The 14,288-nt window shown below is 38.1% G+C and overlaps 1 protein-coding gene and 1 non-coding gene across 2 annotated transcripts in view; both read right to left on the reverse strand.

Annotated features, from left to right (window-relative positions):
* Nucleotides 1–1,838, reverse strand: part of abcd3a (ATP-binding cassette, sub-family D (ALD), member 3a) — a 33,791-nt gene extending 31,953 nt beyond the window's left edge. Inside the window, exon 1 of the mRNA XM_017414143.3 lies at nucleotides 1,655–1,838. Within this exon, the coding sequence (XP_017269632.1) occupies nucleotides 1,655–1,764 (110 nt within the window). The 5' untranslated portion in view covers nucleotides 1,765–1,838. The remainder of the gene's footprint in view (nucleotides 1–1,654) is intronic.
* A 1,024-nt stretch (nucleotides 1,839–2,862) lies between these two features.
* LOC112450432 lies at nucleotides 2,863–9,646 on the reverse strand. The gene is made up of 4 exons (XR_005232586.1): nucleotides 9,547–9,646; nucleotides 8,135–8,262; nucleotides 6,061–6,172; nucleotides 2,863–5,273 (listed from the first exon to the last, which is right to left on the reverse strand). It is a non-coding gene; the product is annotated as an ITPR interacting domain containing 1 (transcript).
* Between the last annotated feature and the right edge of the window lie 4,642 nt (nucleotides 9,647–14,288).

Genomic DNA, 14,288 nt, shown 5'->3' on the forward strand with positions numbered 1-14,288 from the left:
CCCTCCCGGATGACCGAGCTTCTCACCCTATCTCTAAGGGAGAGCCCAGACACCCTGCGGAGAAAACTCATTTCAGCCGCTTGTATTCGCGATCTCGTTCTTTCGGTCATTACCCAAAGCTCGTGACCATAGATGAGGGTAGGAACGTAGATCGACCGGTAAATCGAGAGCTTCGCTTTTTGGCTCAGCTCTCTCTTCACCACGACAGATCGGTACAGCGCCTCTAGAACCTTGTTAGCCTTTAAATATGATTTCTATTATAAAACAAAGGTAGTCTCTTTTCTCATTCTGTTCTTCTGCTCCTTGAAAACCAAGAATAATTTAAAAGAATTTTCCTAGCTATACAGTATTTGCTTAACAAGGTAACTTGTAACTTTTGAGTATTTTTTTAAATTTTTTATTTTCCTATAATTTATTTTTACACCTTACCATTACTTCCTGATTCTACACGCCACTTAAGCTTTTCTTTGCTGGAATTGGGCATTTTTCTGCTTTCTAAAATAAAACGCATGCAGTGATTGCTTGTCAGTCAGAAGATCTGAGTATTTGATTCACAACCTGCTGAAGTGTATTTAGGCAAAAGGTGAAAAACTGCATATAAAAAAAGGCAAAAGCGAACAGAAAGTGATGTCTGTGTAAATGAATAAACAAGAAAGACATTGCATAGCAGTTTGTATAACCAGGTTAACTTAAAAAGATGCTATGCAAGTGTAAGAATGAGTTTACAAATCTGCAAAGAGTTTTTATAGATCATAAATGTATAAAATACAGAGTAGCATTGCCACACAGAGAAAATAAAATGAAAACAGTTTTGAGATTAAAATCAAAACGCTGAAGGGAAAAACAGTTTAAAAAGGTGGAGTACAAAAGTCAGAATAGTATTTTACGAATGAAGTTAAAATGATGATAATAAAGTTGTTATTTGGAGATTTAAAGGGGAATAAAAACCAAAACAGCACTGGTGCAAAACCCTACAAGAACCATGTGCCTAATGCATGAAATTAAATACGGACTTTATATTTCAGAGTATAAAGCTGAACTGTTCTCTTTTGCATATACAAAAAAGGTTTTTGTATATGCTGATTTTCAGCAGCCTTTACTTTGTATCAAACAATAAATTTCAAGCTTATCTCTTTAAACTGGACCTTGTTTGACACTATAGTATCAGATCAGATATGTTACCTTCATCTTCACACAGGACCAATAACAATGTAACGCACGTTTATTTTTGCAGGTATTTTGAACAGGCACTTCCGCAGCCACCTATCCTAGAAACAGCTTCAGGTCACAAGTTCAAACTCTAACGCAGGTGATTACACACACTGTAGCGTGTTTGTTGAAACTTACAGCCGGCTTGATTGCTTTAGCAAAACAAAACACTTTAAAGTAATACCAAAATCACTGACAGGTACTGATCTGATTAAAACATTAAAGTTTTGCTCGGGCAACAAAAACTAATCCCGGTGGTGCAGTGAGGTGTCTTTACTGACATAAAGCACCGCTGAGAAGTTACATGGAAATAAAGTGCTCCGCGAGGAAAGAGCTAAGAGCCCTGCTGAAAAACCGGAGTGAATTCCTGAATGTCAGGCAGTGACAGCACCTGTCTCACCCAGTTTCTCCAGTGAATTGCCGGTACCGGGTACCGCTCACTCACCCGTTCTGTTTGGACCTCCGGTTTCTGTGCTTCAGCAGGTACACAAGCAGCAAGACTCCGCCAGCCAAGCAGGAGTTTTTGGCCGTCACATATTTACTCAAACCCGCCATGTCTCTGGCTCAACAACCGCTTTCAGTGTGCTACGGCTGTTGTCTCTGACGCTTTAAAGTCACTTCCTGGTGTGAGCTGCGCATGCTCAGAACACGAGTCACGCAGACGCAGTCGAGAGTACCGAGAGTACCTGGCTCAATTCTTGGCGCTTGGTAAACCCATTTGAGGTGCATTACCGCCACCAGCTGGACTGGAATGTGCATCAAGGGATTATGCAGAAAGGAAGGGGAAAAACAACGACAAACAAATTCTAGATTTGTCTAATAATTAAACTAAATTTCTTTAAAAATGAAATAATTTTGCCGTATAAGTCAGCTGATTTATCCCCCCAAGAGACCTGATAATGTGAAGTTGGGATGTTTTGCCTTTTCAATGACTGAAGAAGATTATCCCTGTGGATATTGTATTTATTGCAATGTAGCAGTATAGGTTAGACTGTTTCTGGTTGGTTACAGTGTGTGCATTTTCCTGTTGGATGCTTACCTATTTTGTATAAAGTGAGGTTGGGACCTGAGTGTCCTGTTCTGACTGGAGTGATTACAGTATCTTCTCTTCTTTCCATCTTGATTTCCTTCCTGCCCCAACTTATAAATCATACAACATGTTTTTGGATGTTGTATAAGTGTCTTCCAGGTTCCTGTAATTCCCAGTGCTCCTGCCACACTGTTTGTGTATATTTCCTGATGAATGGTTTGATTTCAGATTCTTTAATCTACGGTCTTTCCCTTGATTACTTGTTTTGCCAAGGTATCTTCTATTTCATTTCAACAGGGGCAGGAACTCAAAGAAATTGTATTTTTGTGCCTTTCATTCCTATCCTATACATAATAATAAATATTTCATTGATGATATCTGTGTAGACTGATGATTTACCAGTTGCAATACTACAGAGTGTTGAGATATTGTCAGATGTGATAATATTCCTTTTTCCTTTCTCCTCTATTTACTGCAGAGCCAACAATATTGCTAATAGTTCTGTTGTATAGATTGAGAAATGATCTGAAGTTAAGAGTACCTGGCTGCAGCCACTTTATTAGTATCATTATTATTATTATTATTATTAGAAACAATACCTTACAAAAAAGCCCCATATCACAAATAAACAGACTTTTAAACAAATGAGCAGCAAATGACAGTCAGGTATAAGGAACTATGAAACAAACAGAAACAATCGCATAAACAAGATTATATACGATAAGTATAAAATATTAACTTTATAATGTCACATAAAGGTGGAATAGTCCTGTTTTAGGACATCCAGCACTCATGAAGTGTTTACTTGAGGACAATAAAAGAAAAGTTGATCAAATGTTTCAAATTGCTGTAACTGGTTTTTGTTGCAGTCTCCACATGGTGATGCGGTTTCTTAAAGTCTCAGAGTGACGCATGAAAACTGTTGTTCTTGGTGCAACATTACAAACAGCAAAAATAGACTAAATTATTCCACAACACATTACATTTTTTTTCATTGAAGGTATGGAGATCATAAACAGAAACAGTATAGATAAATAAATTTCAATCTCATTAACTTCGCTTTTAATCCTTGCTCTTCTACAGTCACTACTACATCTACTACTAAATACTGTATGCAATCTAAGAGAGTATTGGTCATTGATGGTCCCCTCACAATTCTGACCAGTGATATGTTTTTCTACCATTTATTTACACCTTTAATACAAATACTATTGAGTAGCATGGTGTAAGAAAGTTTAAAATATCTGGATAAATAAAACAATTTTCTGTACCGTTACTGAAAAATAACTCAAATGGCTACAAATACAGTATCGGTAAACAAGTTGCATTTGTTTTAGTATTTTAATCACCTGTGTTTTGACTCTTAATGCTCTTGCTACCACAGTTTTACCATCACTAGTGACAGATGAAAAAAAAATACCAAAAGTTAATCAAATTAGTTTTAACAATTGCACATGGTTGTTAATGACCCTCCTCACCCACTGAAGCAGTGAAAGTGTGCAGTAGATTTAAATTCAAATCATTTTTTATCTTTTCAACACTGAACAATAAGAAGACTTTATAGAATAGAATATATAGAACTGTAAAATGTTATCAGAGGAGATGGTGTCCCAGCAACTTCTTATAACAACATTTCTTACCTTTATTACATCAATAAACTGTTTAAAGCACAACACAACACTAGAGAAAGGGGGCAAGCTAGCCCCCTTAGCTAACTGTTCCCTGTAGTCCTCCTCCAGCAGACCCCAAGTGGCCAGGATCTCAGGTCGGCTGGGTGATGGTTCAGAATAAACATTTTCCTAAGGCTGAGCGTCTGGATCGCCACCAACCTGTTCAGGTTTCAAACCAATTTTCCTCTCTCAGCAACTCACCAATGAGAAGTAGACTCTGATAATTGGGAGCTCCATAGTTTGAAATGTGGCATTAGGGACAGTCAGATGCATTCTGAGGACCAGAGCGAGCGAGCGACATCAAGTCCTACCTCAAACTGCTGACTAAGGAAAATACAGTTAGATTGTTATTCACTTCAGCGGTAAAGACACCCAGTTAGAAGTCACTAAAGTTAATGTTGCTTCAGTGTGTAACTTTGCAAAAACAATGTCGGACTCCGTAGTTTTCTCTGGTCCCCTCCCCAACCTGACCAGTGACGACAGGTTTAGCCGCATGTTGTTATTCAATTGCTGGCTGTCTAGTTGGTGTCCTGAAAACAATGAGGGCTACGTAGATAATTGGAGGACATTTTGGGGAAAACCTGGTCTGATGTAGAGAGATGAAATCCATCCCACTTTGAATGGAGCCGCTCTTCTTTCTAAGAATTTGACTAAATCTATGAGTTTTCCAAATTATTGACAGCCCAGTGTCCAGTCCAGGAAGCAGAGTTTGAAGACTTAAACACCTTTCTGCTGCTTCTCCTCTGTTACCCACCCAAACCCCCACTGAAATAGTCTCAGCTCATCTATGGCCCAAATCAAATAAACCAAACAAGATTGAAGAACAATAAATAATCAAAAAAAAAAAAATCATAAAAATAAACAGTTACTTTTCCAAAATAGAAAAATAAAAACCAATAAATGTGGATTATTGAACACAAGATCTCCCTCATGTAAGTCTCTGTTAGATAATGACTTAATAACTGATCACCATGATTTATTTTGTCTAACAGAAACCTGGCTACAATGATGTTAGTCTAAATTAATCCACTTCTGCTTATTATCTTAATTTTCATGTTCGTAGAACATCAGGTCGAGGAGAAGTAGTAGCTGCCATTTTTCAGTTAGGATTACTGAATAATCCTAAACCAATTCCTACTTATAATTTTTAGTTCAATTTAGGTTTTCTTTGTGATGATCCCTGTTATGCAGTCCCTTTAATGTGAGACAAATGATGAGGTTGAATCTGTGCTTGATTTGTTGATTTGTTTTTGAGCTGGAAACAAAGGAAAACGGCTGTTGGGGAGCACACTGGTTTTGGGGAACATGCTGGTCCTTGGAAAATTTTGTGATGCATGCTGATAAGATCCAACATCTCCTCTGGTCTGTATGAATCACACACACACACACACACACACACAAAATGAGAACAATATTTTGCATATATATTGGGTAACGGTATTTGTGTGGAAATAATTTATAATACACTTTAAAAACAAGTATAGGAGGAAAACTCAGTCAGACATAATTGGAAGTCCTGGTTGAGTTGACATGGAATGACCCATTTATAATTTTAAATCTGTACTTGCCGACAGAGGTGGTAGAAACCGAGGCCAAGTGTACTAATAAAGTCAGAGAAACTACCATCTGTGAGACAACAGAAACATCTAAATAATGAAGGGTTCTGAGTTTGACTGTCTTAATACTACAAAACATTGATCAGTATTGGTCAGTATTATGTAGGCCTATTAATCCTTATCCAATAACCAAATAATATTTTTTTTAATATGTACAAACAAAATACTGCAATCTAATTTTAAAAATTAGCTTGTTTAAGTTTCCCTAAAGTGTGAATTCATTTCATTTGATTTTTGATACTCTACTGTTTTCTCAAACTTTTAGCATCAAACCAAAATTAAACTTTCCAGTTTTACATTAGTATTTGAGTGGTGAAATCTTCATTTTATTCTTGATTGGCCTTTACCTACTCTAGCTGGGAGGTTAACCTTGTATGATCATTTACTCTTGTAAAAAAATAGAAAACATTAATTTATGATAAATAGTATCTCATATGGTAATCCCACACAAACTGTATTCTATTAAAGCTCATTAATTTTGCTGAGGTCACATCAGCTCTGAACAGACAGTGTTTTGTATTGATGGCCGCCTTACCATTTTTATGCTTTCATCATACTGATGGGCGAGCTCATTCAACTGCATCTCTAGTTCTTCAGCCTCCAGTTTTACTGCAGATCTTAGCACCTCTATGTCCTGAACATTCTCTCTACAGACATGCACACACAGACACAGAACAGAAATCAAGTGAAAACGTGTTATGTAAATGTGGACACTAACATTTTGTAAAGGTGTATTCTGCTTCTGGCTGCTCCCTTCAGGGGTCTCTACAGTGGATCATCTTCCTCCATCTCCCCTCCCTCTATCCCAGCATCCTCCTCTGTCACACCAACCTTCTGTATAGTCTCCTTCACTACATCCATGAACCTTCTCCGTGGTCTTCCTTTCAGCTCCATATTCAACATCCTGTATCCAATATGTCCACTGTCCCTCCTCTACACATGCCAAACCGTCTCAGCCTCTCTAACTTTGTCTCCAAACCTGAGCTCTCCCTCTGATGGACTCAGATCTATTCCTGTCCATTTTGGCCTTTCCTAGTAAAAATTGGAAAATGTTCATCTGTCTTTACCATCTTATAACATTTCCATTTCACTCTGGCACAAAACACCCCTGACATTCATCTTCATCCCCTCCACCCTGCCCCTCTCTTATGTTCTGCCCATTGCTTTGCATGGTTGACCTCAGGTCCTTAAACTCATCCACCTTCGATATCTCTATCCTCAAAGCTTCACCTGCCTCCATCTCATTCTCACATGGATTACGTCCTGCTTGTCCTGACTTTCATTCCTTTCATTCTTCTGCCCCCTACTCACACTACATATCAGTATTGTCAGTGAACATCGTAGTCTGTGAGGACTCCTGCCTGTCCACTGTCAACCTGTTCATTCCCACTGCAAACAAGCACATCAGCACATCTCACCACTGCCTCACAGTCCCTGAACATGTCCTACACTACCCTCACATACACCTGACCTCCTCAGGCAAGACTACAGGTTCTTGGCACTCTATCCGTGTTCTCTGCATCCACAAAGACACAGAGCAGTTCCTTTTGACCTTCTCTAATACTTCTCCATCAACACCCTCAAATCAAACGCCACATCTGTAGAACTCATTTGTGGCATGAAATCAAACTGCTACTCATTGATAGTCACCTCACTTCCTGCTATGGCTCACTGATCCCTCTGCAAGAACTACAGCTCTGCACATCCCCCTTGATCTTGAAAATTACAACTTCCTCCTTTTAAACCCTGATTCTGCCTTTTATTGCTTCTTCTATATTACCAGTCATCCTATGGACTACCATATATTTCCCTCTGACACAACGTTGCAATCTCCCATCTCTTTCAGATTGCACCTTCTTCATCAGATATATTTCATCTTCCTCCACTCTCATGTCACCCTATGTCCCTTTGTCTTTTTAAAGTATGCATGCACCAACCATTTCCACCCTTTTAGTCAAATCTACCACCATCTGTCCATCACACTATACCTACACAACATCTCATCACCTCTGTTCCCTTCACCTAAATCAATGGTGTTCAAACCTAGTCCGAGAAGACCACTATCCCGCATGTTTTAATTGTTTCTCTGCTCTTCAGCAGGTCTTCTAGTTCTGCAGAAGCCTGTTAATCATTCAGTCATTCAAATCAGGTGTGCCAAAGCAGAGCAACACTTAAAACATGCAGGATAGTGTTCCTCCAGGACCAGGATTGGACACCACTGACCTACATGTTCATTGAAGTCTGCTCCAATCACTATTCTCACCTCTAAACACTCACTACCACTTCATCCAACTTACTCCAACATTCCTTTCTCTCTTTAAACTGGCATCCAACCTATGGGGTATACACACTGGCAATATTCAACATCACCTGTTCTATTTCCAGCTGCAAACTCGTGATCCTACCTGACAGTCTAATTACCTATACAGCTTGATTTACATACTCTTCCTTTAAGATGACCCCAACTGGATTCCTCCTCTCATCTACACCATGGTGAATTGGTTTATGTATCAGTAATGAATATTTGATTTAAAAGAGTTTTCTCCTATTCATGAAGACACTTAAACATGCATTTGGAGTGGTCCAAACATTGCTTTTCAGCGGTCTACCTGTCGGCATCAGAGAGAGCACTGTAAGCTGCTGTCCGCTCATCAGAGAATTGCTCCTCCATGTTACTGAACAAGTTATTAAACTGCTGCAGACACAGCTTGATCTCCTCCAACTCATCAAGAGAGTACTGTGGGGAGAAATTGTGAGATTAACTTTTAAACTGTGTCCACATCTAGTATGTTGTAATAGCAACCTGCACAAAACAAATTAAAAATGCATTAAATTCTAGACAGACCCAGCAAAACTAAAGCACAGTGAAATATTTGTACATTTAAAGACACTTGGGCTGCGCAGTGGGACAGTGGAGGCCTTTCTGTGTGGCACGTGCATGTTGATTTCGATCATTTCTAATCAAAATAACTTTATAAGGACTGCCTTGAAGAGCCTTATTAATATTCAGTGCCATTTCCCTCCCACCAAATTGGATACAAGATTAAATAGTTTTATTTGAGAGCAAATTTCTGCCAACATAGCAGTCTCAAACCATCTCACATAGGAATGTTTCTAACAAGCCAACAGTACTTAATACAAGCTGAAAAAAAAACAAAAGCTTGTCATTTTCTACAAAATCTTTGCTGCTGTTAACTATAGTTCCTACAGATTGTGATGATTTCTCTTGTTCTTTTAGATATGGTGCCAATTCTCAACAAAAGTCTTCTCAGGGCATATTTATATACATCATAAAAAAGACAATTAATAAAAGTTATCTGTCCATGGAAGCCAACAGATTGCATCAAATCATTTCATTGCAATTTCTCATCCTGAGCAGCACATTGGTGACAATGGAAAGAAAGAACTCCCTTTTAACAGGAAGAGACCTCCAGCAGAACTAGGCTCAGGATGGGCAACCTTCCGCATTGACCAGCTGGGGTTTGAGAGGACAGGAAACAGATATAGACAAACACAGATATATTGGTGCAGGTGTAGTTTCTACAGGAAGAAACACAACAACAACAACAACAAAACACAGGTTAATGAAATCCATAAATATGAATACAGACTTGAAAAGCAGAAAGTAAAGACGGCAGCAGAGTGAGGAAATGTGGTCAGTTTGTCCTCCAGCAGTCTAAGCCTATAGCAGCAGAACGAAGAGATAGTTCAGGGAACACAAGGGTCAACCAACTATAGGATTTATCAAAAAGGAAAGTCTTAAGCCTAGTCTTAAAAGTAGACGAGGTGTCAGCCTCATGGACAGAAACTGCAAATTGGTTCCACAAGAAAGGAGCCTGACAACTGAAAGCTCTGCCTCCCATTTTACTTTTAGAAACTCTAGGAACCACAAGTAAACTTGCAGTCTGAAAGTGAAGTGCTCTGCTAGAATTTTCTTTTGTACAGTGTCCTGAAATGACTTTTATTGTGAATTGAAACTATATAAATAAACTGAAATCAATGAAACTTAATTATAGCGTACCTGTAATAAGTTCTGTTTGCTTCAAGCTGCTCCTGAGTACCTCCCTCACTGCAGCTCTGGCTCTACTAATTACCTCATTGCCTGCACCTGTGGTACTCAGCATAATTACTCACCTGCTTCACCTCTGCTAGACAGTCTGATGGCATTTTTTTGTAAGTGGTCCAATATTTCTATTCTTGTGCTTCAAGTTAATGATCTGTCTCCAAGTTCCTGGTTTCTGCCTCTGACTAATCCTTTTGGCTCTGTAAATTTCAGCCAGGTTACTAGTGATGACCAAATGAAGCTTTTTGGAGCACTGACGCTTGTATCAAAAAAGGGTCCATTACAAAAAACTTTTTCAACACAGTCTCCTTTGGTGGTGACCAGTCGCAAAAAGTATTAAGTGTAACTTGAATCTACAACTTGTTTCATTATCATTGCCCACTCTACAAAGTTGTCAGCTCCTGATTGATCATTTGACATTCTGTCTGATATCAAACTACTGTTGTGTTTTGAGCAAGTATTTATTTGGGTGACAAAACAATGTTGAAGAAATATTCCTTGTTTAAACATGTGCCATGGTGCAGTTGCCCTTTGCTTGTGACTTATTAACATTTGTAAACATAATAAATAAAAAAACATATCAAGTACAACACAGTCTTATAGGAGCTTGGGAGCATTCTTGTGTTATGAGGTCCCTGCCTCCATGTGCTTTTGTAAATGACCAGTGGACAGATATATTTTTATACTGTATATATAACTTATGTATGAATACAAATATGTATAGCGTATTTTTATGTATGTTTTTTATCTATAGAAGTGCTTGTTAAAATGCAAAATAAACAGATTGCACGAGGTCTTTCTCGTATAAAGAGGAAACAGACAAAAACACATGAGCAAAAAAGGCAACAAAAACACTGGGAAGTGTTTGACTGTTGGACTAAAAACTGCAGAAACTATAAGAATATAAAAATGCTGTAGACACTTGAATTACTCACAGGATTGTTTTCTGGATGGCGGTGCCGACTGATGCAACACTTCTGAGCACAGGAGTTACTCTTATGATCACATAAATAGTAGTGTGGCACAGTGGATGTCTGATTGTTGTCATGAAGCTGAACTTCTTTCTTTTTACTGAGTCCCTCCTGCTCATTAGACCAAAGTCCTGTGTCTCCACAGATTGGTGCAGCCTCATACTTTCCAGCCATCATAACGATAGATTTATGTGATCCCCAGTCTTTAGGCAACAAAGGAAAATATGGAAATGAAGGGAATATCACAGAAGGCGGGTGTTTAATGTTTGAAGAACGCAGACCCCGATGGTTTGGAATAGTATAAAGAGACTCATGAGTTAATTTGTTGATGAGAGCATTTCGTTGACTATGCAGGTCTGCCCATTTTTGGACGGTACAAAAAGAGGTGTAGGTTTCTAGTTTGAGATTACTTGGGAGTTGGGTGTGTTTTGACTCAGTCCAGAAAGGAACATCTTTTCTGCAAACAATATGAGAAGACTGAATTGAAGATATCTGAACAGAAACTGAGTGACTCGATGGCTTGAGTTTTGTGGTGGCAGACAGGGATAATAACTGAGCGAAAGTCAAGGAGGAAGATTTATCAGTGGAAGAATATCTTGGAGTCTGATCAGTCTTTAGCGCTGTTGCATGAGACATAGGTAGAGCCTTGGTTTCCGCTCTAGATGAAGATGGAGCTTGAGCAGCAGTGTCTTTGGAAAACTGAAATCCATCTGAATCTTCAAAGATGTCAAACTCGTCAGGGACAGAGGTTACCTGAACAGGTTCGGCCCAGTAGACTTTCCTTTCAGTGTCAAGCTGTTGGAAAAGGATGTCCGCATCTTCGTTTTTGTCATTTGGGCAATCTATTGAAGTTTCAAATCCCAGATTTTCTCTCTCAGTCACCAGATAATTGGACTTTACTTGGGTTTTGCAGTGCACCTGTGGGGCTTAAAGAATTATAGCAGTGATATTAAAATCATATTTAGTTAAATTTAATGATTGTGATTATTTTATAATAAATAAGACCCCAAAGTACTTAAAAAAAATGTTGTCACAATCAGACTGCAGCAGGACAAATTGACCACATTTCCTCACTCTGCTGCTGTCTTTATCTCTCTACTCTCTGTTTGTTTTTATAATTATTTCTATTATTAACATGTTTTTCTTTGATTTTTTTCCTTCCCATAAAAACTACACTTGGATTTCTGTCTGTCTGTGTCTCTTTCCTGTCCTCTCAGACCCCAGTCAGCTGAGGCAGATGGCCACTCATCTTGAGCCTAGTTCAGGTTCTGCTGGAGGTTTTTTCCTGTTAAAAGGGGGTCATTCCTTTCCACTTTCACCAACGTGGTGCTCAGGATGAGAGATTGCAATGAGGTGAAGATTTGACATAATCTGTTGGCTTCCTTACAGTAGATTATAAAATGCCAATTTGTATGTCCTTCATATAACCAGTCCCTCTGGGATTTTGCGGGCATTTTTTGTGATTGTTGCGGGCTAAAATGCCTGATTTCGTGGGGAATTTTCCCAAAGTTGCGATGAAAAGTTGTGATTTTTTTTTTTTTACTAAAATCAATAAAAGCCATGTATAAACCAAAAATACTTACTAGTTTTGTAAGATAATTACCAACAAACATTGACATTCTCAAAAGGTGCTTTATTTGAGAACTTTGATAGCTTATAAACTGACATTCATGACCGTTTCTGGATTGTCCCTCGTCTGCAGCTCTCCTCACATGTTTTGCAGACACAAAGTGTTTGTCGATGGATGACTTGTGTTTATGTTTGATGATTACACTGCAGGAAGTGCAAAACAGCTTCCCCCCACTCTCGTGCAGCTGGGTAGGGAACTGTTTTGCGCGGTCCTTTGCTGAAATCTTTGTGGGCAAATGTGAAGCATTAGTGCACATTTTGGCTTTGGTCGCTGCTCCTGCACGCTCCCGGCATTCTGATGTTAACAGGATGTGACGTCACATGTCTTCTTCGTGAGTTATTTTGAGTTATTTTGTATTCCACACTACACAAACCCACAAAGAAGACACTAGACTGCAAAAACGGTGGCAAATCCCTTTAGAAACAATAAATATTGGGTTAAAGTTGCGGGAAAGTTGCGGTGGTTTGGGCAAAGTTGCAAAAAGTTTCGCGGGGTTTGCTTGATTTTGTGTTAATAGTTGCGATCCCAGCATTGCGAAATCCTGGAGGGTCTGTATAACAATATCTTTTACTAATTGGCATAGAATGTGAATGTTTTTGTGCAGTACTCTGAGATGACTTTTGTTATGATTTGGCACTATATAAATAAACTGAACTGAATTGAAATTATTTAACAGTTTTCTTCTGAGAATGGGTGCAGAGTAAATATTTCTCAGACTCACTGAATTCAGACTAGGTTCACTGAATTTGATTACTTCATAGACAAGCTCTTATTTGACTATTTTTCTTCCTGCCTTCTCTTGTAGCAGTGCTTGTTGATGGAGGAGCTGAAAACATGGTGGCTGTCTGTCATTACTGTGCTATTTGATTGCAGCTCTCAGTCAGATTTGTAGAGCAATAAATACAGGGGCAGTGTGCAAAGAGGTTACACCATTGCACAGTGGGACAGACTGGTAGACTATCTAAATGATTTCACTGATTCATTTTATGGAATGAAAAACTAGATTAGTTGACTCACAAGATTGACATTTTTTGCTTTTGTTGTTGTTTTTTCCACTTCACTTTATTGGAAACCTTTAGGATGTGTGGATAATGTCTACACACTTGACAAAATGAGCAACTAGAGATGGTGACAGACTGTACCTCTTATATTGTTCTTGTATTTTATTAAATTTCCTCTGATATTTTTTATTATTACTAGTGAACTGTATTGGTTTTGACATTTATATAAGATGTCTTGGGAAAAGTTCAGTTAAGATTTCTGCAAGTAAAATCTAACATACTGTACACAGAAAATTTCTTTCTTTCTTTCTTTCTTTCTTTCTTTCTTTCTTTCTTTCTTTCTTTCTTTCTTTCTTTCTTTCTTTCTTTCTTTCTTTCTTTCTTTCTTTCTTTCTTTCTTTCTTTCTTTCTTTCTTTCTTTCTTTCTTTCTTTCTTTCTTTCTTTCTTTCTTTCTTTCGCTGTATCATCACTGCTTCAACAGCTAAAGATAACCTTTAATTTCCAAAAATGTGAAACCCCCCAAAACAAACAAACAAAAACAAATGTAAAAGAAAATACCTTAATACCAACCTAAATTTTCTTTGTTTCCCACGCAGCTCACTGTGAAAGTGCTTCCATCAAACTTGTGCATCTACAAAGATACAGATTAAAATATGACAATAAGTTTTACAAGGATATGACATATAAAAGTGGTTATACACCTTGGAGTTATAAGTTTCCTTGATTTAACTAAATGAATTCTGATGCATCAGCTCAACAAGAAATCATATTCAGTTTATTATATAATTTCAGTTAGTGCTGATGAAGATGCGTTTAAATCCTTTGGTGTTTGTAGTTAATGGCTTTAGACTGATATAGTGAAGTACATCCACATATTTTGCTCTTCTCTTGCTTAAGTTGTAATCTGAGAAAAAATAATTAGACTGCATTGCATCTAATTAGAAAGAAACACACTTGCACCAAAGCCCACACCCCTGCACACACAAGTTTCTATTTCTGTCCTTAGAAGGACATTGTTTTTGACTTTCATTTGTTTATGTAGCCTAACCTCACCCCTTAGCCCTTACAATAACCCCAACTTAAAAGATTTATTCCAT

This window comes from Kryptolebias marmoratus, linkage group LG21 (assembly GCF_001649575.2).
Source record: "Kryptolebias marmoratus isolate JLee-2015 linkage group LG21, ASM164957v2, whole genome shotgun sequence".
Lineage (NCBI taxonomy): Eukaryota > Metazoa > Chordata > Actinopteri > Cyprinodontiformes > Rivulidae > Kryptolebias > Kryptolebias marmoratus.